At 50.7% G+C, this 25390-nt stretch overlaps 1 protein-coding gene across 1 annotated transcript in view; it reads right to left on the reverse strand.

The window, feature by feature from the left end:
- TBC1D20 (TBC1 domain family member 20) overlaps window positions 1–25390 on the reverse strand; it is a 47070-nt gene that overhangs the window by 17353 nt on the left and 4327 nt on the right. The window contains exons 2-3 of the mRNA XM_060230570.1: window positions 17786–17971; window positions 12922–13002 (exon numbers count right to left, since the gene is read on the reverse strand). Coding sequence (XP_060086553.1) covers window positions 12922–13002; window positions 17786–17971 — 267 coding nt within the window. The remainder of the gene's footprint in view (window positions 1–12921; window positions 13003–17785; window positions 17972–25390) is intronic.

Consider the following 25390-nt stretch of genomic DNA (forward strand, 5'->3'; position numbering starts at 1 on the left):
TGGAAGGGACCTCCAGGGTCATCTAGTCCAACCCCCTGCACGATGCAGGAAACTCACAAACACCTCCCCCTAAATTCACAGGATCTTAGAATCATAGAATCCTAGAGCTGGAAGGGACCTCCAGGGTCATCTAGTCCAACCCCCTGCACGATGCAGGAAACTCACAAACACCTCCCCCTAAATTCACAGGATCTTAGAATCATAGAATCCTAAAGTTGGAAGGGACCTCCAGGGTCATCTAGTCCAACCCCCTGCACGATGCAGGAAACTCACAAACACCTCCCCCTAAATTCACAGGATCTTAGAATCATAGAATCCTAAAGTTGGAAGGGACCTCCAGGGTCATCTAGTCCAACCCCCTGCACAATGCAGGAAACTCACAAACACCTCCCCCTAAATTCACAGGATCTTAGAATCACAGAATCATAGAGTTGGAAGGGACCTCCAGGGTCATCTAGTCCAACCCCCTGCACGATGCAGGAAACTCACAAACACCTCCCCCTAAATTCACAGGATCTTAGAATCATAGAATCCTAGAGCTGGAAGGGACCTCCAGGGTCATCTAGTCCAACCCCCTGCACGATGCAGGAAACTCACAAACACCTCCCCCTAAATTCACAGGATCTTAGAATCATAGAATCCTAGAGTTGGAAGGGACCTCCAGGGTCATCTAGTCCGACCCCCTGCACGATGCAGGAAACTCACAAACACCTCCCCCTAAATTCACAGGATCTTAGAATCATAGAATCCTAGAGTTGGAAGGGACCTCCAGGGTCATCTAGTCCAACCCCCTGCACGATGCAGGAAACTCACAAACACCTCCCCCTAAATTCACAGGATCTTAGAATCATAGAATCCTAGAGTTGGAAGGGACCTCCAGGGTCATCCAGTCCAACCCCCTGCACGATGCAGGAAACTCACAAGCACCTCCCCCTAAATTCACAGGATCTAAGAATCATAGAATCCTAGAGTTGGAAGGGACCTCCAGGGTCATCTAGTCCAACCCCCTGCACGATGCAGGAAACTCACAAACACCTCCCCCTAAATTCACAGGATCTTAGAATCATAGAATCCTAGAGCTGGAAGGGACCTCCAGGGTCATCTAGTCCAACCCCCTGCACGATGCAGGAAACTCACAAACACCTCCCCCTAAATTCACAGGATCTTAGAATCATAGAATCCTAAAGTTGGAAGGGACCTCCAGGGTCATCTAATCCAACCCCCTGCACAATGCAGGAAACTCACAAGCACCTCCCCCTAAATTCACAGGATCTTAGAATCATAGAATCCTAGAGTTGGAAGGGACCTCCAGGGTCATCTAGTCCAACCCCCTGCACAATGCAGGAAACTCACAAACACCTCCCCCTAAATTCACAGGATCTTAGAATCATAGAATCCTAGAGTTGGAAGGGACCTCCAGGGTCATCTAGTCCAACCCCCTGCACGATGCAGGAAACTCACAAACACCTCCCCCTAAATTCACAGGATCTTAGAATCATAGAATCCTAGAGTTGGAAGGGACCTCCAGGGTCATCTAGTCCAACCCCCTGCACGATGCAGGAAACTCACAAACACCTCCCCCTAAATTCACAGGATCTTAGAATCATAGAATCCTGGAGTTGAAGGGACCTCCAGGGTCATCTAGTCCAACCCCCTGCACGATGCAGGAAACTCACAAACACCTCCCCCTAAATTCACAGGATCTTAGAATCATAGAATCCTAAAGTTGGAAGGGACCTCCAGGGTCATCTAGTCCAACCCCCTGCACGATGCAGGAAACTCACAAACACCTCCCCCTAAATTCACAGGATCTTAGAATCATAGAATCCTAAAGTTGGAAGGGACCTCCAGGGTCATCTAGTCCAACCCCCTGCACAATGCAGGAAACTCACAAACACCTCCCCCTAAATTCACAGGATCTTAGAATCACAGAATCATAGAGTTGGAAGGGACCTCCAGGGTCATCTAGTCCAACCCCCTGCACGATGCAGGAAACTCACAAACACCTCCCCCTAAATTCACAGGATCTTAGAATCATAGAATCCTGGAGTTGGAAGGGACCTCCAGGGTCATCTAGTCCAACCCCCTGCACGATGCAGGAAACTCACAAACACCTCCCCCTAAATTCACAGGATCTTAGAATCATAGAATCCTAGAGCTGGAAGGGACCTCCAGGGTCATCTAGTCCAACCCCCTGCACGATGCAGGAAACTCACAAACACCTGTGAGGAGGAAACTGAAAGGAAAGGTAAATACGGTCAAAACCCTTGGGGAAGCTTGGAGACTATTTAAAACTATAATCCTAGAAGCTCAGATAAAATACATACCACAAGTTAGGAAAGGCACAAACAGGTATAAGAAGAGGCCAGCATGGTTAACAAACAAAGTAATGGAAGCTGTAAAAGGTAAGAAGGACTCCTTTAAGCGGTGGAAAACCAGTCCAAGTGAGATTAATAAAAGGGAACACAGGCAGTGGCAAATCAAATGCAAGACTGTGATCAGGCAGGCAAAAAGGGACTATGAGGAGCATATTGCAAAAAACATAAAGACCAACAATAAAAATTTCTTCAAATATATTAGAAGTAGGAAACCAGCCAGGGAAGCAGTGGGGCCCTTGGATGACCATGGGGTAAAAGGATTACTGAAGGAGGATGGGGAAATGGCTGAGAAGCTGAATGCATTTTTTGCCTCCGTCTTCACCGTGGAAGATGAGAAGTGTTTGCCCGCCCCAGAACCACTAATTTTGGAAGGGGTGTTGAAAGACCTGAGTCAGATTGAGGTGACAAAAGAGGAGGTCCTACAACTAATAGACAAATTAAAAACTAATAAGTCACCGGGTCCGGATGGCATACATCCGAGAGTTCTGAAAGAACTCAAAGTTGAACTTGTGGATCTTCTAACAAAAATCTGTAATCTTTCATTGAAATCTGCCTCCGTTCCTGAGGACTGGAAGGTAGCAAATGTCACCCCCATCTTTAAAAAGGGTTCCAGAGGAGATCCGGGAAATTACAGGCCAGTCAGTCTGACTTCAATACCGGGAAAGTTGGTAGAAACCATTATCAAGGACAGAATGAGTAGGCACATTGATGAACACGGGTTATTGAGGAAGACTCAGCATGGGTTCTGCAAGGGAAGATCTTGCCTCACTAACCTGTTACATTTCTTTGAGGGGGTGAACAAACATGTGGACAAAGGAGACCCGATAGATGTTGTTTACCTTGACTTCCAGAAAGCTTTTGATAAAGTTCCTCATCAAAGGCTCCTTAGAAAGCTTGAGAGTCATGGAGTAAAAGGACAGGTCCTCTTGTGGATCAAAAACTGGCTGAGTAATAGGAAGCAGAGAGTGAGTATAAATGGGGAGTCTTCGCAGTGGAGGACGGTAAGCAGTGGGGTGCCGCAGGGCTCGGTACTGGGTCCCATCCTCTTTAACTTGTTCATAAATGATTTAGAGTTGGGAGTGAGCAGTGAAGTGGCCAAATTTGCGGATGACACTAAATTGTTCAGGGTGGTGAGAACCAGAGAGGATTGTGAGGAACTCCAAAGGGATCTGTTGAGGCTGGGTGAGTGGGCGTCAACGTGGCAGATGCGGTTCAATGTGGCCAAGTGCAAAGTAATGCACATTGGAGCCAAGAATCCCAGCTACAAATACAAGTTGATGGGGTGTGAACTGGCAGAGACAGACCAAGAGAGAGATCTTGGGGTTGTGGTAGATAATTCACTGAAAATGTCAAGACAGTGTGCATTTGCAATAAAAAAGGCCAACGCCATGCTGGGAATTATTAGGAAGGGAATTGAAAACAAATCAGCCAGTATCATAATGCCTCTGTATAAATCGATGGTGCGGTCTCATTTGGAGTACTGTGTGCAGTTCTGGTCGCCGCACCTCAAAAAGGATATTATAGCATTGGAGAAAGTTCAGAAAAGGGCAACTAAAATGATTAAAGGGCTGGAACACCTTCCCTATGAAGAAAGGTTGAAACGCTTAGGGCTCTTTAGCTTGGAGAAACGTCGACTGAGGGGTGACATGATAGAAGTTTACAAGATAATGCATGGGATGGAGAAAGTAGAGAAAGAAGTACTTTTCTCCCTTTCTCACAATACAAGAACTCGTGGGCATTCGATGAAATTGCTGAGCAGGCAGGTTAAAACGGATAAAAGGAAGTACTTCTTCACCCAAAGGGTGATTAACATGTGGAATTCACTGCCACAGGAGGTGGTGGCGTCCACAAGCATAGCCACCTTCAAGAAGGGGTTAGATAAAAATATGGAGCAGAGGTCCATCAGTGGCTATTAGCCACAGTGTGTGTGTGTGTATATATATATATATATATATATATATTTGGCCGCTGTGTGACACAGAATGTTGGACTGGATGGGCCATTGGCCTGATCTAACATGGCTTCTCTTATGTTCTTATGTTCTTACCTCCCCCTAAATTCACAGGATCTTAGAATCATAGAATCCTAGAGTTGGAGGGGACCTCCAGGGTCATCTAGTCCAACCCCCTGCACGATGCAGGAAACTCACAAACACCTCCCCCTAAATTCACAGGATCTTAGAATCATAGAATCCTAGAGTTGGAAGGGACCTCCAGGGTCATCTAGTCCAACCCCCTGCACGATGCAGGAAACTCACAAACACCTCCCCCTAAATTCACAGGATCTTAGAATCATAGAATCCTAGAGTTGGAAGGGACCTCCAGGGTCATCCAGTCCAACCCCCTGCACGATGCAGGAAACTCACAAGCACCTCCCCCTAAATTCACAGGATCTTAGAATCATAGAATCCTAGAGTTGGAAGGGACCTCCAGGGTCATCTAGTCCAACCCCCTGCACGATGCAGGAAACTCACAAACACCTCCCCCTAAATTCACAGGATCTTAGAATCATAGAATCCTAGAGCTGGAAGGGACCTCCAGGGTCATCTAGTCCAACCCCCTGCACGATGCAGGAAACTCACAAACACCTCCCCCTAAATTCACAGGATCTTAGAATCATAGAATCCTAAAGTTGGAAGGGACCTCCAGGGTCATCTAGTCCAACCCCCTGCACAATGCAGGAAACTCACAAACACCTCCCCCTAAATTCACAGGATCTTAGAATCACAGAATCATAGAGTTGGAAGGGACCTCCAGGGTCATCTAGTCTAACCCCCTGCACGATGCAGGAAACTCACAAACACCTCCCCCTAAATTCACAGGATCTTAGAATCATAGAATCCTAGAGCTGGAAGGGACCTCCAGGGTCATCTAGTCCAACCCCCTGCACGATGCAGGAAACTCACAAACACCTCCCCCTAAATTCACAGGATCTTAGAATCATAGAATCCTAAAGTTGGAAGGGACCTCCAGGGTCATCTAGTCCAACCCCCTGCACAATGCAGGAAACTCACAAGCACCTCCCCCTAAATTCACAGGATCTTAGAATCATAGAATCCTAGAGTTGGAAGGGACCTCCAGGGTCATCTAGTCCAACCCCCTGCACGATGCAGGAAACTCACAAACACCTCCCCCTAAATTCACAGGATCTTAGAATCATAGAATCCTAGAGCTGGAAGGGACCTCCAGGGTCATCTAGTCCAACCCCCTGCACGATGCAGGAAACTCACAAACACCTCCCCCTAAATTCACAGGATCTTAGAATCATAGAATCCTAAAGTTGGAAGGGACCTCCAGGGTCATCTAGTCCAACCCCCTGCACAATGCAGGAAACTCACAAACACCTCCCCCTAAATTCACAGGATCTTAGAATCACAGAATCATAGAGTTGGAAGGGACCTCCAGGGTCATCTAGTCTAACCCCCTGCACGATGCAGGAAACTCACAAACACCTCCCCCTAAATTCACAGGATCTTAGAATCATAGAATCCTAGAGCTGGAAGGGACCTCCAGGGTCATCTAGTCCAACCCCCTGCACGATGCAGGAAACTCACAAACACCTCCCCCTAAATTCACAGGATCTTAGAATCATAGAATCCTAGAGTTGGAAGGGACCTCCAGGGTCATCTAGTCCAACCCCCTGCACAATGCAGGAAACTCACAAACACCTCCCCCTAAATTCACAGGATCTTAGAATCATAGAATCCTGGAGTTGAAGGGACCTCCAGGGTCATCTAGTCCAACCCCCTGCACGATGCAGGAAACTCACAAACACCTCCCCCTAAATTCACAGGATCTTAGAATCATAGAATCCTAGAGTTGGAAGGGACCTCCAGGGTCATCTAGTCCAACCCCCTGCACGATGCAGGAAACTCACAAACACCTCCCCCTAAATTCACAGGATCTTAGAATCACAGAATCATAGAGTTGGAAGGGACCTCCAGGGTCATCTAGTCCAACCCCCTGCACGATGCAGGAAACTCACAAACACCTCCCCCTAAATTCACAGGATCTTAGAATCATAGAATCCTAGAGCTTGAAGGGACCTCCAGGGTCATCTAGTCCAACCCCCTGCACGATGCAGGAAACTCACAAACACCTCCCCCTAAATTCACAGGATCTTAGAATCATAGAAACCTAGAGTTGGAAGGGACCTCCAGGGTCATCTAGTCCAACCCCCTGCACGATGCAGGAAACTCACAAACACCTCCCCCTAAATTCACAGGATCTTAGAATCATAGAATTCTAGAGTTGGAAGGGACCTCCAGGGTCATCTAGTCCAACCCCCTGCACGATGCAGGAAACTCACAAACACCTCCCCCTAAATTCACAGGATCTTAGAATCATAGAATCCTAGAGTTGGAAGGGACCTCCAGGGTCATCTAGTCCAACCCCCTGCACTATGCAGGAAACTCACAAACACCTCCCCCTAAATTCACAGGATCTTAGAATCATAGAATTCTAGAGTTGGAAGGGACCTCCAGGGTCATCTAGTCTAACCCCCAGCACGATGCAGGAAACTCACAAACACCTCCCCCTAAATTCACAGGATCTTAGAATCATAGAATCCTGGAGTTGGAAGGGACCTCCAGGGTCATCTAGTCCAACCCCCTGCACGATGCAGGAAACTCACAAACACCTCCCCCTAAACGAACTAATAAACAGGAGGGGGGGGAAAGGGGGCTTGCTGAGTTTAAGCAGAACTATAATAGAAGAAACGTCAGGATGAAGCTATACTATCAAAACATTTAATACAGGCGAAGAAGATTGGGTGATAGGAAAAGCCGTGTGGCCTCGACTTCTGAGTAGACTCTACTTCTAAACAGTGCATGATGAAAAATTTAAGTTTCCACACAGGCGCTTTAGTATTCTGAAGCCTCTACCTTTTAACAGACTGCAATGAAAAAAACAAGAGTGGACGCAGGCACTGTGACATAACCTCTTTCCCCAAACAGTCTGCACTAAAATGAATCCAAACAGCCTGCATAAAAATAAATCGGAGTGCACACACAGGCACTTTTTAAAGGCTAAGAGTCTCCACGTGACTCATAAACCAAAATCACGAGAAAACAGTTTGCAATGAATTCTTTCATCCAGACTGCACACAGGCACTTTTATCAGACAAATTATCCCACTTCACAGTCTTGCACTACTGTTTCGAAGAAGAACTATAGATTTATACCCCGCCATTCTCTCTGAATTAGAGACTCAGAGCGGCTTACAATCTCCTTTCCCTTCCTCCCCCACAACAGACACCCTGTGAGGTGAGTGGGGCTGAGAGGGCTCTCACAGCAGCCACCCTTTCAAGGACAGAGAGCAGCCTACAATCTCCTTTCCCTTCCTCCCCCACAACAGACACCCTGTGAGGTGAGTGGGGCTGAGAGGGCTCTCACAGCAGCCGCCCTTTCAAGGACAGAGAGCGGTTTACAATCTCCTTTCCCTTCCTCCCCCACAACAGACACCCTGTGAGGTGAGTGGGGCTGAGAGGGCTCTCACAGCAGCTGCCCTTTCAAGGACAGAAAGCGGCCTACAATCTCCTTTCCCTTCCTCCCCCACAACAAGACACCCTGTGAGGTGAGTGGGGCTGAGAGGGCTCTCACAGCTGCTGCCCTTTCAAGGACAGAGAGCGGCCTACAATCTCCTTTCCCTTCCTCCCCCACAACAGACACCCTGTGAGGTGAGTGGGGCTGAGAGGGCTCTCACAGCAGCTGCCCTTTCAAGGACAGAGAGCGGCCTACAATCTCCTTTCCCTTCTTCCCCACAACAGACACCCTGTGAGGTGAGTGGGGCTGAGAGGGCTCTCACAGCAGCTGCCCTTTCAAGGACAGAGAGCGACCTACAATCTCCTTTCCCTTCCTCCCCCACAATAGACACCCTGTGAGGTGAGTGGGGCTGAGAGGGCTTTCACAGCAGCCACCCCTTCAAGGACAACCTCTGCCAGAGCTATGGCTGACCCAAGGCCATTCCAGCAGCTGCAAGTGGAGGAGTGGGGAATCAAACCTGGTGCTCCCAGATAAGAGTCTGCGCACTTAACCACTACACCAAACTGGCCATCTAGTGCAGCCATCTAGTGCAACATCCATTTTCCACAGCGGCTAACCAGATTCTTCTGAGCCGTCAATAAACACGGCACACAGGGCACAGCTGCCCCAACTATGAACCCCAAGCAAATGGCAGCCCAAAATTCCGCGACACATATAGAATCCTAGAGTTGGAAGGGACCTCTAGGGTCATCTAGTCCAACCCCCTGCACAATGCAGGAAACTCACAAACACTTCCCCCTAAATTCACAGGATCTTCATTGCTGTCAGATGGCCATCCAGCCTCTGTTGAAAAACCTCCAAGGAAGGAGAGCCCACCACCTCCCTAGGAGGAAGCCTGTTCCACTGAGGAACCGCTCTAATGGTCAGGAAGTTCTTCTCATGTTGAGCTGGAAACTCTTCTGACTTAATTTCAACCCACTGGTTCTGGTCCTACCTTCTGGGGCCACAGAAAACAATTCCACCCCATCCTCTGTAGAACAATCCTTCAGGTACCTGAAGATGGTGATCCTGTCACCTCTCAGCCTCCTCCTCTCCAGGCTAACCATCCCCAGCTCCTTCAACCTTTCCTCATAGGACTTGCTCTCCAGACCCCTCACCATCTCCAGACCCCTCACATAGGAAGGTTGCATATGAAGGTTGACCCTCCCCCTCCTCCTCCGTAACTCCCTCTAATCCCCCTCTAAGGTTCTAAGAAACTCATTTTAGTAATAAATATCAGGACACACTTGATTTTTTTTTTTTGCTAATTAATATGCACATGCAGGGATGTGTGAACATATGAACACATTGAACATCTGAACATGCATCTGAAGCTGCCTTCTACTGAATCAGACCCTGGGTCCATCCAAGTCAGTATTGTCTACTAAGACTGGCAGCGGCTCTCCAGGGTCTCAAGCTGAGGTTTTTCATGCCTACTTGCCTGGACCCTTTTAGTTGGAGATGCCAGGGATTGAACCTGGGACCTTCTGCTTCCCAAGCAGATGCTCTACCACTGAGCCACCGTCCCTCCCCTGCTCTCCAGGGTCTCAAGCTGAGGTTTTTCATGCCTACTTGCCTGGACCCTTTTAGTTGGAGATGCCAGGGATTGAACCTGGGACCTTCTGCTTCCCAAGCAGATGCTCTACCACTGAGCCACCGTCCCTCCCCTGCTCTCCAGGGTCTCAAGCTGAGGTTTTTCATGCCTACTTGCCTGGACCCTTTTAGTTGGAGATGCCAGGGATTGAACCTGGGACCTTCTGCTTACCAAGCAGATGCTCTACCACTGAGCCACCGTCCCTCCCCTGCTCTCCAGGGTCTCAAGCTGAGGTTTTTCATGCCTACTTGCCTGGACCCTTTTAGTTGGAGATGCCAGGGATTGAACCTGGGACCTTCTGCTTCCCAAGCAGATGCTCTACCACTGAGCCACCGTCCCTCCCCTGCTCTCCAGGGTCTCAAGCTGAGGTTTTTCATGCCTACTTGCCTGGACCCTTTTAGTTGGAGATGCCAGGGATTGAACCTGGGACCTTCTGCTTCCCAAGCAGATGCTCTACCACTGAGCCACCGTCCCTCCCCTGCTCTCCAGGGTCTCAAGCTGAGGTTTTTCATGCCTACTTGCCTGGACCCTTTTAGTTGGAGATGCCAGGGATTGAACCTGGGACCTTCTGCTTCCCAAGCAGATGCTCTACCACTGAGCCACCGTCCCTCCCCTGCTCTCCAGGGTCTCAAGCTGAGGTTTTTCATGCCTACTTGCCTGGACCCTTTTAGTTGGAGATGCCAGGGATTGAACCTGGGACCTTCTGCTTACCAAGCAGATGCTCTACCACTGAGCCACCGTCCCTCCCCTGCTCTCCAGGGTCTCAAGCTGAGGTTTTTCATGCCTACTTGCCTGGACCCTTTTAGTTGGAGATGCCAGGGATTGAACCTGGGACCTTCTGCTTCCCAAGCAGATGCTCTACCACTGAGCCACCGTCCCTCCCCTGCTCTCCAGGGTCTCAAGCTGAGGTTTTTCATGCCTACTTGCCTGGACCCTTTTAGTTGGAGATGCCAGGGATTGAACCTGGGACCTTCTGCTTACCAAGCAGATGCTCTACCACTGAGCCACCGTCCCTCCCCTGCTCTCCAGGGTCTCAAGCTGAGGTTTTTCATGCCTACTTGCCTGGACCCTTTTAGTTGGAGATGCCAGGGATTGAACCTGGGACCTTCTGCTTCCCAAGCAGATGCTCTACCACTGAGCCACCGTCCCTCCCCTGCTCTCCAGGGTCTCAAGCTGAGGTTTTTCATGCCTACTTGCCTGGACCCTTTTAGTTGGAGATGCCAGGGACTGAACCTGGGACCTTCTGCTTACCAAGCAGATGCTCTACCACTGAGCCACCGTCCCTCCCCTGCTCTCCAGGGTCTCAAGCTGAGGTTTTTCATGCCTACTTGCCTGGACCCTTTTAGTTGGAGATGCCAGGGATTGAACCTGGGACCTTCTGCTTCCCAAGCAGATGCTCTACCACTGAGCCACCGTCCCTCCCCTGCTCTCCAGGGTCTCAAGCTGAGGTTTTTCATGCCTACTTGCCTGGACCCTTTTAGTTGGAGATGCCAGGGATTGAACCTGGGACCTTCTGCTTCCCAAGCAGATGCTCTACCACTGAGCCACCGTCCCTCCCCTGCTCTCCAGGGCCTCAAGCTGAGGTTTTTCATGCCTACTTGCCTGGGCCCTTTTAGTTGGAGATGCCAGGGATTGAACCTGGGACCTTCTGCTTCCCAAGCAGATGCTCTACCACTGAGCCACCGTCCCTCCCCTGCTCTCCAGGGTCTCAAGCTGAGGTTTTTCATGCCTACTTGCCTGGACCCTTTTAGTTGGAGATGCCAGGGATTGAACCTGGGACCTTCCGCTTACCAAGCAGATGCTCTACCACTGAGCCACCGTCCCTCCCCTGCTCTCCAGGGTCTCCAGTTGAAGTTTTTCACGCCTACTTGCCCGGACCCTTTTAGTTGGAGATGCCGGGGATTGAACCTGGGACCTTCCGCTTACCAAGCAGATGCTCTACCACTGAGCCACCCTCCCTCCCCTGCTCTCCAGGGTCTCAAGCTGAGGTTTTTCACGCCTACTTGCCTGGACCCTTTTTAGTTGGAGATGCCAGGGATTGAACCTGGGACCTTCTGCTTACCAAGCAGATGCTCCGCCAATGAGCCACCGTCCCTCCCTTTAAACATGTGTGGCCTAACATGCAAAGGAGTTCCTGCTACAAAAAAAACCACCCTGAATATGTGACATGGAAAATACTATTTCCAAGGTCCGATCTTGGTTTCCGAAAGATATAAGAGTCCAGGGCTCGTTCACGACCCACTTTCAGAAGCTCTGCAACCCCTTTTGACCCGCAAGTTGGGAAACAGCGGACTACAGAAAGATCGCCTGCCCTTCCATCAGCATCATTGCTTCCATTCTTTAGCACACTCGCAGGCTGCCTTTCCACCTTGCAGAAGACAGCTTGCGACATAAATAGAGCGCTGGTTATTTTAAAAACACCTACGAAGGCTGCAATTTAAAACCCTGATCAGGACTTCCAATAAATGAGTCAGATAATGCAGTCAAATGAAGGAGTCAAACTAAATGAGTCTTTTAGAGCAGAGGTGGCCAACGGTAGCGCTCCAGATTTTTTTTTGCCTACAACTCCCATCAGCCTCAGCCATTGGCCATGCTGGCTGGGGCTGATGGGAGTTGTAGGCAAAAAAAATATTTGGAGAGCTACCGTTGGCCACCCCTGATTTAGAGAGCCAGTTTGGTGTAGCGGTTAAGTGTGCGGACTCTTATTTGATTCCCCACTCCTCCGCTTGCGCCTGCTGGAATGGCCTTGGGTCAGCCAAAGCTATCGCAGGAGTTGTCCTTGAAAGAGCAGCTGCTGTAAGAGCTCTCGCAGCCCCACCTGCCTCACAGGGTGTCTGTTGTGGGGGAGGAAGGGAAAGGAGATTGTGAGCCGCTCTGAGACTCTTCGGAGTGGAGGGCGGGATATAAGTCCAATATCTTCATCTACCTCACAGGGTGTCTGTTGTGGGGGAGGAAGGGAAAGGAGATTGTGAGCCGCTCTGAGACTCTTCGGAGTGGAGGGCGGGATATAAGTCCAATATCTTCATCTACCTCACAGGGTGTCTGTTGTGCGGGAGGAAGGGAAAGGAGATTGTGAGCCGCTCTGAGACTCTTTGGAGTGGAGGGCGGGATATAAATCCAGCAATTATTGCGCTCCCGGGTCAATTTTCCTGCGCTAAGACAAAAATGCGTCAGCTGGAGGCTACAAATTTGTGCGCTGGCTCACACAAACTCGGTTTAGAGGGAACTCAGGTCATGAGCTGGGGACTCATTTTATCAACCTCGGAAGAATGGAAGGCTGAGTCAACCTCGAGCCGGCTGCCTGAAAACCCAGCTTCCGCCGGGGATCAAACTCAGGTCATGAGCAGAGCTTAGGACTGCAGCTTCAACGCTCTGTGCCACGGGGCTCTTTTTTTCTTTTTCTTTGTAAAGAATGATACTAATCCCACCTGGAGGGAAACGGCGAAGGGATCGCCTCACGTCCAACAGCACTTGCTGGTAATCTTTGTTGTTCTCCCGGAGTTCCTTTCCTGCAAAACAAGATTACAGATGCCTCAGTGAGAAACCCTGAACGATTATCACTGCCTTGCACCAAAGACTGCAGGGTGGCACGCCTCTCCTCCCACACGGAGTGGGGCAACACAACCATTTGCTTGCCCCAGATCAGCAGCTGCCGCTGACGCGAGTCATTTCGGACGTCACCAGGAACGGCGCGACCAGAGCGACCACCGCTACGCCCCCGCGGTGACTTGGGTTCGAATCCGGCAGCGCTTTGGAGACCGACAAGATTTTCGGGCCATGAGCTTTCCTGCGTCAGATCCTCGTCGGCCTCGAAAGTTGCGAGTGGACTCGAAACGAGCTGTTCTGCTGCACGCCGAGAGGGCTGCTGGGCCCTCTGAAATTCCAAACGGGCATTGCAAAAAGACACTGTAAGCTTCCAGCGCTCTCTCCCCTTCCATGGAAACAGAACTCACCAGCGTTCCGAGTCACGAAAGCAGCTGACGTCGTCTTTGTTTGCAGTTTCTCCCTTTGTGTCTGTGTGTGTGTGTAAATCTCTCTCTTTTTTGTAAGTTTGAGGAAATAGTTTAGTTTGTATATACAGGCCTGCTACGTAGATGGGCATCAACCCTTTCATCTCTGTATGAGTCAGAGCATTGTATAGCCCCTAATGGATAGCTCTAAAAACATGAGAAAAGCCCTGCTGGATCAGACCAGGGAGGGTCCATCTAGTCCAGCCTCCTGTCTCACACAGTGGCCAGCCAGTTCCTCTGAGGGGCCAACAACAGGGCAGAGAGGCTGAGGCCTTCATAAGAACATCAGAAGAGGCCTGCTGGATCAGACCAGTGAGGGTCCATCTAGTCCAGCCTCCTGTCTCACACAGTGGCCAGCCAGTTCCTCTGGAGGGCCAACAATAGGGCATAGAGGCTGATGCCTTCCTAAGAACATCAGAAGAGCCCTGCTGGATCAGACCAGTGAGGGTCCATCTAGTCCAGCCTCCTGTCTCACACAGGGGCCAGCCAGTTCCTCTGGAGGGCCAACAACACGGCAGAGAGGCCGAGGCCTTCATAAAAGCATCAGAAGAGCCCTGCTGGATCAGACCAGGGAGGGTCTATCTAGTCCAGCCTCCTGTCTCACACAGTGGCCAGCCAGTTCCTCTGGAGGGCCAACAACAGGGCAGAGAGGCCGAGGCCTTCATAAGAGCATCAGAAGAGCCCTGCTGGATCAGACCAGGGAGGGTCCATCTAGTCCAGCCTTCTGTCTCACACAGCGACCAACCAGTTCCTCTGGAGGGCCAAGAACAGGGCATAGAGGCTGAGGCCTTCATAAGAACATCAGAAGAGTCCTGCTGGATCAGACCAGGGAGGGTCCATATAGTCCAGCCTCCTGTCTCACACAGGGGCCAGCCAGTTCCTCTGGAGGGCCAACAACAGGGCAGAGAGGCTGAGGCCTTCATAAGAACATCAGAAGAGCCCTGCTGGGTCAGACCAGTGAGGGTCCAGCTAGTCCAGCTTCCTATCTCACAAAGTGGCCAACCAGTTTCTCTGGAGGGCCAACAACAGGGCAGAGAGGCTGAGGACTTCATAAGTACCTCAGAAGAACCCTGCTGGGTCAGACCAGTGAGGGTCCATCTAGTCCAGCCTCCTGTCTCACACAGGGGCCAACCAGTTCCTCTGGAGGGCCAGCAACAGGGCAGAGAGGCCGAGGCCTTCATAAGAACATCAGAAGAGCCCTGCTGGATCAGACCAGGGAAGGTCCATCTAGTTCAGCATCCCGTCCCACTGGCCAATCAGTTCTTCTGGAGCATCAACAAATGGCATGGAGATCAAGACTTTCATAAGAACTGAAAAACAGCTCTGTTGGATCAAACCTGCGGTCCATCTAGTCCAGCATCCCGTCTCACACAGGGGCCTGGCTGAGAGCTTGAGATGGGCTCAAGGTCACCCAGAGAGCTCCCCTAGCAAAAGTGGAGATTCAAACTCAGGTTGCTCAGGGTTCTAGTCCGCCACTCTTATCTACCAAACCACGCTGCGGATAATGCCACAGAATTACTGTGCAGGGCAGCCGCAGGGATGTGTGCATAAAGCACTTTGGACACTGAAAACGCTACACTAACACCAAACGTCATTACTGTAAGATAAGAAGAAGAATATTGCAGATTTATACCCCGCCCTTTTCTCTGAATCAGAGACTCAGAGCGGCTCACAATCTCCTTTATCTTCCTCCCCCACAACAGACACCCTGTGAGGTAGGAGGGGCTGAGAGAGCTCTGACAGAATCTGCCCTTTCAAGGACAACTGCTGCGAGAGCTCTGGCTGACCCAAGGCCATTCCAGCAGCTGCAAGGGGAGGAGGGGGGAATCAAACCCGGTGCTCCCAGATAAGAGAGCTCTGGCTGACCCAAGGCCATTCCAGCAGCTGCAAGTGGAAGAGTGGGGAATCAAACCCGGTTCTCCCAGATAAGAGAGCCCTGGCTGACCCAAGACCATTCCAGCAGGTGCAAGTGGAGGAGGGGGGAATCAAACCCGGTTCTCCCAGATAAGAGAGCCCTGGCTGACCCAAGGCCATTCCAGCAGGTGCAAGTGGAGGAGGGGGGAATCAAACCCGGTTCTCCCAGATAAGAGAGCCCTGGCTGACCCAAGGCCATTCCAGCAGCTGCAAGTGGAGGAGTGGGGAATCAAACCCGGTTCTCCCAGATAAGAGAGCCCTGGCTGACCCAAGGCCATTCCAGCAGGTGCAAGCGGAGGAGTGGGGAATCAAGCCCGGTTCTCCCAGATAAGAGAGCTCTGGCTGACCCAAGGCCATTCCAGCAGCTGCAAGCGGAGGAGTGGGGAATCAAACCCGGTTCTCCCAGATAAGAGAGCTCTGGCTGACCCAAGGCCATGCCAGCAGCTGCAAGTGGAGAAGTGGGGAATCAAACCCGGTTCTCCCAGATAAGAGAGCTCTGGCTGACCCAAGGCCATTCCAGCAGCTGCAAGCGGAGAAGTGGGGAATCAAACCCGGTTCTCCCAGATAAGAGAGCTCTGGCTGACCCAAGGCCATTCCAGCAGCTGCAAGGGGGGGGGGGGATAGTGGGGAATCAAACCCGGTTCTCCCACATAAGAGTCTGTGCACTCAACCACTAAGCAAGAGCTCTGGCTGATCCAAGGCCCTTCCAGCAGCTGCAAGTGGAGTAGGGGGAAATCCGATTCCCCCAGATAAGAGTCTGCACACTTCACCACTAAACCAAACTGGCTCTCAGGAATGAGAAGCTGGATCGTCCCTCCGAAGCGGAAAGAGCCCTCGAGCCCATGAACCCACGAAGCCTTTGTTAAACACTCCACACCCTAGTTTCTCTTCGGATCATATAAATCTTTCGTTTGGGTTCTTCCTTCAGTACGGCTCATAGGCCACAAGAACATCTTGCCTACCAAGATTATTCAATGAGACAAGTCCTGCTGTGTGCCATCATCTCCGCTGGCTGGGCAGGACTTCACCAGCTAATTGCTCTAGACAGCACCCGAGGCCCTTTGAAAGAAATGTGTAGCGGCTATTCTGGCCCGAAACTAAAGAGACTCTTAGATGGCTTCGAGTATAGGGGAGAAATTCAGACCCTCTTATGTTCTTATGTGACACAGAGTGTTGGACTGGATGGGCCATTGGCGTGATCCAACAGGGCTTCTCTTATGTTCTTCTGTGACACAGAGTGTTGGACTAGACGGGCCATTGGCCTGATCCAAGACGGCTTCTCTTATATTCTTATGTGACACAGAGTGTTGGACTGGAGGGGCCACTGGCCTGATCCAACAGGGCTTCTCTTATGTTCTTCTGTGACACAGAGTGTTGGACTGGACGGGCCATTGGCCTGATCCAAGAGGGCTTCTCTTATTCTTATGTGACACAGAGTGTTGGACTGGAGGGGCCACTGGCCTGATCCAACACAGCTTCTCTGATGTTTTTATGTGACACAGAGTGTCAGACTGGATGGGCCACTGGCCTGATCCAACAGGGTTTCTCTTATGTTCTTATGTGACACAGAGTGTTGGACTGGATGGGCCACTGGCCTGATTCAGCAGGGCTTCTCTTATGTGACACAGGGTGTTGGACTGGATGGGCCACTGGCCTGATCCAACAGGGCTTCTCTTATGTTCTTCTGTGACACAGAGTGTTGGACTAGACGGGCCATTGGCCTGATCCAAGAGGGCTTCTCTTATGTTCTTCTGTGACACAGAGTGTCGGACTGGATGGGCCACTGGCCTGATCCAACAGGCCTTCTCTTATGTTCTTATGTGACACAGAGTGTTGGACTGGATGGGCCACTGGCCTGATCCAACATGGCTTCTCTTATGTGACTCAGAGTGTTGGACTGGAGGGGCCACTGGCCTGATCCAACAGGGCTTCTCTTATGTTCTTATGTGACACAGAGGGTTGGACTGGATGGGCCATTGGCCTGATCCAACAGGGCTTCTCTTATGTTCTTATGTGACACAGAGCGTTGGACTGGATGGGCCACTGGCCTGATCCAACATGGCTTCTCTTTTGTGACTCAGAGTGTTGGACTGGAGGGGCCACTGGCCTGATCCAACAGGGCTTCTCTTATGTTCTTATGTGACACAGAGGGTTGGACTGGATGGGCCATTGGCCTGATCCAACATGGCTTCTCTTCTGGTCTTATGTCACTCCCAAGCTCTGGACTGCTGGCGCTGGTGTTAAGAGCGCCCCGTCAATAACAATTTAACAAAAGAAAGCAACAGAGCAGATGTTTAGACTCTGGGCCCCGCCCTCTCCCCAACACTCACAGGTTTCCCTGAGTGGAAAGACGCAGGTGCGCTCTCACCTGGTGGAGGTGGCAGGTCCTCGGTGTTCACGTTCAGCAGCTTTGGCCACACCTTGCAGCGCATCTCGTCCATCAGGAGGCCCCCTTCGCTGATGGCCATGCGCCTTAGGGCAGCCACGTCCGGAGGGTCGCTGTTCAGCGCCTGGTAGATCTCGGCTTCTTTCCTTTTCTTTTTCGAATTGCAGTCTGGGCGAGAAACAGCAAACCCGTCGGCCTCAGCCTTAAGCAATCTCGTTCCCCGCCCGAGAGGGGGCAGCTGGCCTCCGTTCGGAGTCGGGGGCCGGCAGAAAGTCACTCTGGACGGGTAGGGAACGTTGGCTCTCCGGATGTTTTTTTTTTTTTGCCTACAACTCCCATCAGCCCCAGCCATTGGCCACGCTGGCTGGGGCTGATGGGTGTTGTAGGCAAAAAAACCATCTTGAGAGCCTACGTTCCCTACCCCTGCACGGTCTAGACCAAGGGTGGCCAAACTGTGGCTCTTTCACGCAGACAGATTTTGCTGAGCAGACAGGTTAAAACGGATAAAAGGAAGTACTTCTTCACCCAAAGGGTGATCAACATGTGGAATTCACTGCCACAGGAGGTGATGGCGGCCACAAGCATGGCCACCTTCAAGAGGGGGTTAGATAAAAATATGGAGCAGAGGTCCATCAGTGGCTATTAGCCACAGTGTGTGTGTATGTGTGTGTGTGTGTGTATATATATATATTTGGCCACTGTGTGACACAGAATGTTGGACTGGATGGGCCATTGGCCTGATCTAATATGGCTTCTCTTATGTTCTTATGCATGTTGTGCACCTCTCAAAGCACCGGACAGCCCTCTTCCGGCTGGCCTATAACTAACTGGCATTGGAAACTTTGTAGAAGGTTGTAGTGTAGTATTCTGACAGATCGCTGTTTTATTTGTTTTATTATTTTACTGTTTTAATTGTGATAAATTGATGTATTTTGATTGTTATAAATAGATGTATTTTTAAAACCAAAATCTATGTTAGATCTTATGTTGTGAGCCGCCCTGAGCCGCTTCGGTGGGAAGGGCGGGATATAAACTGAAATAAGCTGAAACTGAAACGGACGCCCCATTGGTCAGCTTGGAGAAGGCATTTGTTTCTCAAAATCATTTCTCCAAGCGAAGCCAGCTGGTGGCTTGGAAAATGCATTCAAAGTTAAAGCTGCTTTCTTTCATCTCTCCTTTGCTTTCTTTCCACCTCTCCCTCCGTCCTCCCTCCACATCTATTTTCCTTCCTTCCTTCCCACCCTCCCAGCTCTCAAGCATCTGATGTTCATGTCCTGCGGCTCTCTAACATCTGACATTTATTTTATGTGGCTCTTATGTTCAGCAAATTCAGCCACCCCTAGAAGATAGAACTTTAATCTGGGACATGTTCTCAGCTGCTAGGACATTGTATGCGCAGTTGTGGAAGCAAGAAAAAACACCAGAGAAATGGGATTGGATTGTAAAAGTTGTGACGTGGAGTGAAATGGACAAGTTAACAAGGACCTTAAGAGACTATGATTTAGAAGTATTTAAGATGGAGTGGGAAAAGTTCAGAAGATGCATAGAAAAAGAGTGGAAAATAAAAGGACACTGGACAATTTTTGATAATGACTAAGTACAAGAGGGAGGAGGATATTAATTTTGGTTATTAAGGGTATCTTTAATATTAAGATTTTAAGTATATAACACTGGCGGGGGTCAAGTAACGGGGGGAGGGGTGGGTAGAAAGTAATATATGGGATAGATAAAAAAACCCTAATTATTAATGATGTCAGAAATTGAAATTTAGAAGAAGAAGAAGAATTGCAGATTTATACCCTGCCCTTCTCTCTGAATCAGAGACTCAGAGTGGCTTACAATCTCCTATATCTTCTCCCCCCACAACAGACACCCTGTGAGGTGGGTGGGGCTGAAAGGGCTCTCACAGCAGCTGCCTTTTCGAGGACAACCTCTGCCAGAGCTCTGGCTGACCCAAGGCCATTTCAACAGCTGCAAGGGGAGGAGTGGGGAATCAAACCCGGTTCTCCCAGATAAGAGTCCGCACACTTAACCGCTACACCAAACTGGCTCTCATTTATTACCATATGTTACTAATAAAACTGTTTGAAGTCAAGCAAGTTCGGCCACCCCTGGTCTAAACCAAGGGTGGCCAAATTTGCTTAAAATAAGAGCCACGTAAAAGAAAGGTCAGATGTCCGAGAGCCGCAAGATCTAACATCAGATGTTTGAGGAAGGGAAGGAAGGATGGCAGGCAGATAGATGGGGGAGGGAGGGGGGAGGGAGAGGTGGAAAGAAAGCAACTTTAAATGCATTCTCCAGGCCGCCAGTTGGCTCGGCTTGGAGAAGTGATTTTAAGAGACAAATACCTTCTCCAAGCCAGCCGACGGGGTGGTGGGGGCTTCAGGAGCCACACAATATGTGTGGAAGAGCCACATGTGGTCTAGACTGCCTTCTCCAACGCAAGCCAACTGATATATTTAGGTCTTTGCAAAGAATCATAGAATGATAGAGTTGGAAGGAACCTCCAGGATCATCTAGTCCAAACCCCTGCACAATGCAGGAAACTCACAAACACCTCCCCCTAAATTCACAGGATCCTCATTGCTGTCAGATGGCCATCTAGCCTCTGTTTAAAAACCTTCAAGGAAGGAGAGCCCACCACCTCCCAAGGAGGAAGCCTGTTCCACTGAGGAACCGCTCTAACGGTCAGGAAGTTCTTCCTAATGTTGAGCCGGAAACTCTTTTGATTTAATTTCAACCCACTGGTTCTGGTCCTACCTTCCGGAGCCGCAGAAACAATTCCGCACCATCCTCTATATGACAGCTTTTCAAGTACTTGAAGCTCTGTTTTGGGTTCCCCTGTTGTCAGAGAATGCACAATGGACACTCTACACCATGATCGCTCTCTAGAAGTCTGGTTTAGGCCGAGGAAGGGGCGGGCTGGGGATCAAGATTATGCATGGGATGGAGAAAGCAGAGAAAGAAGTCCTTTTCTCCCTTTCTCACAATACGAGAACTTGTGGGCACTCAATGCAATTTCTGAGCAGTCGGGTTAGAACGGATAAAAGGAAGTACTTCTTCACCCAAGAGGTGATTAACATGTGGAATTCACTGCCACAGGAGGTGGTGGCGGCCACAAGCATAGACAGCTTCAAGAGGGGTTTGGATAAAAATATGGAGCAGAGGTCCATCAGTGGCTGTTAGCCACAGCATATTATTGGAACTGTCTGGGGCAGTGATGTTCTGTATTCTTGGTGCTTGGGGGGGGGGGGGAGTGGAAGGGCTTCTAGCCCCACTTGTGAACCTCCTTCTTTTTTGGCAACGTTGTGACACAGAGTGTTGGACTGGATGGGCCATTGGCCTGATCCAACAGGGCTTCTCTTATGTTCTTATATTGGCCACTGTGTGACACAGAGTGTTGGACTGGATGGGCCATTGGCCTGATCCAACATGGCTTCTCTTAAGTTCTTATATTGGCCGCTGTGTGACACAGAGTGTTGGACTGGATGGGCCATTGGCCTGAAACAACATGGCTTCTCTTATGTTCTTATATTGGCCACTGTGTGACACAGAGTGTTGGACTGGAAGGGCCATTGGCCTGATCCAACATACTTCTCTTATGTTCTTATATTGGCCACTGTGTGACACAGAGTGTTGGACTAGATGAACCATTGGCCTGATCCAACATGGCTGCTCTTATGTTCTTATATTGGCCACTGTGTGACACAGAGTGTTGGACTGGATAGGCCATTGGCCTGATCCAACATACTTCTCTTATGTTCTTATATTGGCTACTGTGTGACACAGAGTGTTGGACTAGATGGGCCATTGGCCTGATCCAACATGGCTTCTCTTATGTTCTTATATTGGCCACTGTGTGACACAGAGTGTTGGACTAGATGGGCCATTGGCCTGATCCAACATGGCTTCTCTTATGTTCTTATATTGGCCACTGTGTGACACAGAGTGTTGGACTAGATGGGCCATTGGCCTCATCCAACATGGCTTATCTTATGTTCTTATCAGTGGCAGAACATCTGCATGGTATGCAGAAGGCTCCAGGTTCAATCCCCAGCATCTCCAAGTTAAAAAACTATCAAATAATGGGTGTTGTGAAAGACCCTTGTCTGCCTGAGACCCTGGAGAGTGGCTGCCAGCCTGAGTAGACAATACCAACCTGGATGGGCCAAGGGCCTGATTCAGTAGAATCACGTGTTCAAGACCATTCTGTCCCAACAGGTTTTCCAAAAAAGGCCAGCGGTATGGCTGAGAGTTGAGCGCCCTCCATCCCCACCAATATCCTGCAATACGCCTGCTTGGTTATTCTACTTGCTGGTTTGGTGCAAGAATCACTCGTTCTGCTTACTCTGCTCTCTTTTAAACTCTTACGAGCATTTTGAGAGCCTCGCGGGTTCTTTGTAACCCCAAAATGGGGCATAAGCCTTGTAAATAAACCCCTTCATTAGGATGCGCTTCAAGTCAGAAGAGAATAAGCTATTTCTCAACGATATTGTTGAAAACTCAGGGATTTCGCTGAATGAAATTGCTGGAAAATGGATTTGAGGATCGACTGAGGGAAGCTATTGAGCTGTGGAACTCGCTGCCAGTGGAAGCCGTGGTAGCGACGGCCACGAGTATAAAGGTCAAGGCAGTCCCCTGCGCAAGCACCAGTCGTTTCCGACTCTGGGGTGACGTCACTTTCGCAACGTTTTCACGGCGACCTGAACCCAGCTTCCGCCGGGGATCGAACTCAGGTCGTGAGCAGAGCCTGGACTGCAGCACTGCAGCTTTAGCACTCTGCGCCACGGGGCTCAGAAGGACACCTTCAAGTCTACTCGCAGTCAGCCCGCGAACCCCTTTGCAGGCCCAAGCCATAGCTTTTCTGCCTCCTTGTTTATGGCACTCTTCGTCTGCTTTGGAAGGTGAAAAGTAGTCTGAACTGCCAGGGAAAAAAAGCACCGCCTAGGCCGGATTCCTTCTCCTTTTCCACTCACGGCTGCCCGCTGAACTGCTGCTGAAACCGACACCATTTCCCAAGCGTTTCCTCTGAGCACAAAAGCCGCCTCGGTCATCTCAAGAGGCTTCTGTTTCCTAACAGGCCTTCTCACCGAGCAGCTGACGAGCGGAATGTGACGTGGGCGGCCGTAAACAGGGCTTGCATCAAAAATATTTCCTAAGAGGTATCTCCTCAGCGTGCTTAGACAGGCACACCACCCCATGCCAATGAATCGCAAACCAGGCAACGGTTGCATCAGTAGCTACGGGCACTTCACTGTCCCTCAGTTTGTTCTTTCAAAACGCTGTGCCAAGATTTCAGCGGCATCATCCAATGCAGCCTGAAGGACATTTAGACTGGCATTTGAAGACAGGAGAACCAAAGGCACAGTACATCATAAGGACATTAGAAGAAGCCTGCTGGATCAGACCAGTGAAGGTCCATCTAGCCCAGCATCGCGTCTCACACAAAGGCCAACCAAGTCTCTCTGGAGGGCTGACAACAGAACAGAGAGGCCGAGACCTTTGTAAGAACATCAGAAGAGCCCTGCTGGGTCAGACCAGTGAGGGCCCATCAAGTCCAGCCTCCTGTCTCACACAGTGGCCAGCCAGTTCCTCTGGAGGGCCAGCAACAGGGCAGAGAGGCTGAGGCCTTCATAAGAACATCAGAGGAGCCCTGCTGGATCAGACCAGGGAGGGTCCATCTAGTCCAGCCTCCTGTCTCACACAGGGGCCAACCAGTTCCTCTGGAGGGCCAACAACAGGGCAGAGAGGCTGAGGCCTTCCACTGAGAAGAACATCAGAAGAGCCCTGCTGGATCAGACCAGTGACAGTCCATCTAGTCCAGCCTCCTGTCTCACACAGTGGCCGACCAGTTCATCTGGAGGGTCAACAGCAGACCATAGAGGCCGAGGCCTTCCTAAGAACATCAGAAGAGCCCTTCTGGATCAGACCAGGGAGGGTCCATCTATCCAGGCTCCTGTCTCATACAGGGGCCAATCAGTTCCTCTGGAGGGCCAACAACAGGGCAGAGAGGCTGAGGCCTTCCCCTGAGAAAAACATCAGAAGAGCCCTGTTGGGTCACACCAGTGAAGGTCCATCTAGTCCAGCCTCCTGTCTCACTCAGGGGCCAACAAGTTCCTCTGGAGGGCCAACAACAGGGCAGAGAGGCTGAGGCCTTCCACTGAGAAGAACATCAGAAGAGCCCTGTTGGATCAGACCAGGGAGGGGCCATCTAGTCCAGCCTCCTGTCTCACACAGGGGGCAACCAGTTCCTCTGGAGGGCCAACAACAGGGCAGAAAGGCTGAGGCCTTCCCCTGAGAAAAACATCAGAAGAGCCCTGTTGGGTCAGACCAGTGAAAGTCCATCTAGTCCAGCCTCCTGTCTCACACAGGGGCCAACCAGTTCCTCTGGAGGGCCAACAACAGGGAAGAGAGGCTGAGGCCTTCCACTGAGAAGAACATCAGAAGAGCCCTGTTGGATCAGACCAGGGAGGGGCCATCTAGTCCAGCCTCCTGTCTCACACAGGGGCCAACCAGTTCCTCTGAAGGGCCAACAACAGGGCAGAGAGGCTGAGGCCTTCCCCTGAGAAAAACATCAGAAGAGCCCTGTTGGGTCAGACCAGTGAAGGTCCATCTAGTCCAGCCTCCTGTCTCACACAGGGGCCAACCAGTTCCTCTGAAGGGCCAACAACAGGGCAGAGAGGCTGAGGCCTTCCCCTGAGAAGAACATCAGAAGAGCCCTGTTGGGTCAGACCAGTAAAGGTCCATCTATCCAGCCTTCTGTCTCACACAGGGGGCAACCAGTTCCTCTGGAGGGCCAACAACAGGGCAGAAAGGCTGAGGCCTTCCCCTGAGAAAAACATCAGAAGAGCCCTGTTGGGTCAGACCAGTGAAAGTCCATCTAGTCCAGCCTCCTGTCTCACACAGGGGCCAACCAGTTCCTCTGGAGGGCCAACAACAGGGAAGAGAGGCTGAGGCCTTCCACTGAGAAGAACATCAGAAGAGCCCTGTTGGATCAGACCAGGGAGGGGCCATCTAGTCCAGCCTCCTGTCTCACACAGGGGCCAACCAGTTCCTCTGAAGGGCCAACAACAGGGCAGAGAGGCTGAGGCCTTCCCCTGAGAAAAACATCAGAAGAGCCCTGTTGGGTCAGACCAGTGAAGGTCCATCTAGTCCAGCCTCCTGTCTCACACAGGGGCCAACCAGTTCCTCTGAAGGGCCAACAACAGGGCAGAGAGGCTGAGGCCTTCCCCTGAGAAGAACATCAGAAGAGCCCTGTTGGGTCAGACCAGTAAAGGTCCATCTATCCAGCCTTCTGTCTCACACAGGGGCCAACCAGTTCCTCTGGAGGGCCAACCAAGGGCAGAGAGGTTGAGGCCTTCATAAGAACATCAGAAGAGTCCTGCTGGATCAGACCAGTGAAGGTCCACCTAGTCCAGCCTCCTGCCTCACACAGTGGCCAACCAAGGGTAGGCAGGCAGGGGGAGGGGGGTTGGAAATCCAAATGTGACCGCAGCCTTATTTTCAGAGCAAACCAAAGCATCGCAAAGTACTGAGTACGTTTCGGAGTTTACAGGGAAAGGCAGGCGATATTCAGCTGATGCCCTG

This window comes from Heteronotia binoei, chromosome 2 (genome assembly GCF_032191835.1).
Source record: "Heteronotia binoei isolate CCM8104 ecotype False Entrance Well chromosome 2, APGP_CSIRO_Hbin_v1, whole genome shotgun sequence".
In the NCBI taxonomy this organism is placed as follows: Eukaryota; Metazoa; Chordata; class Lepidosauria; order Squamata; family Gekkonidae; genus Heteronotia; species Heteronotia binoei.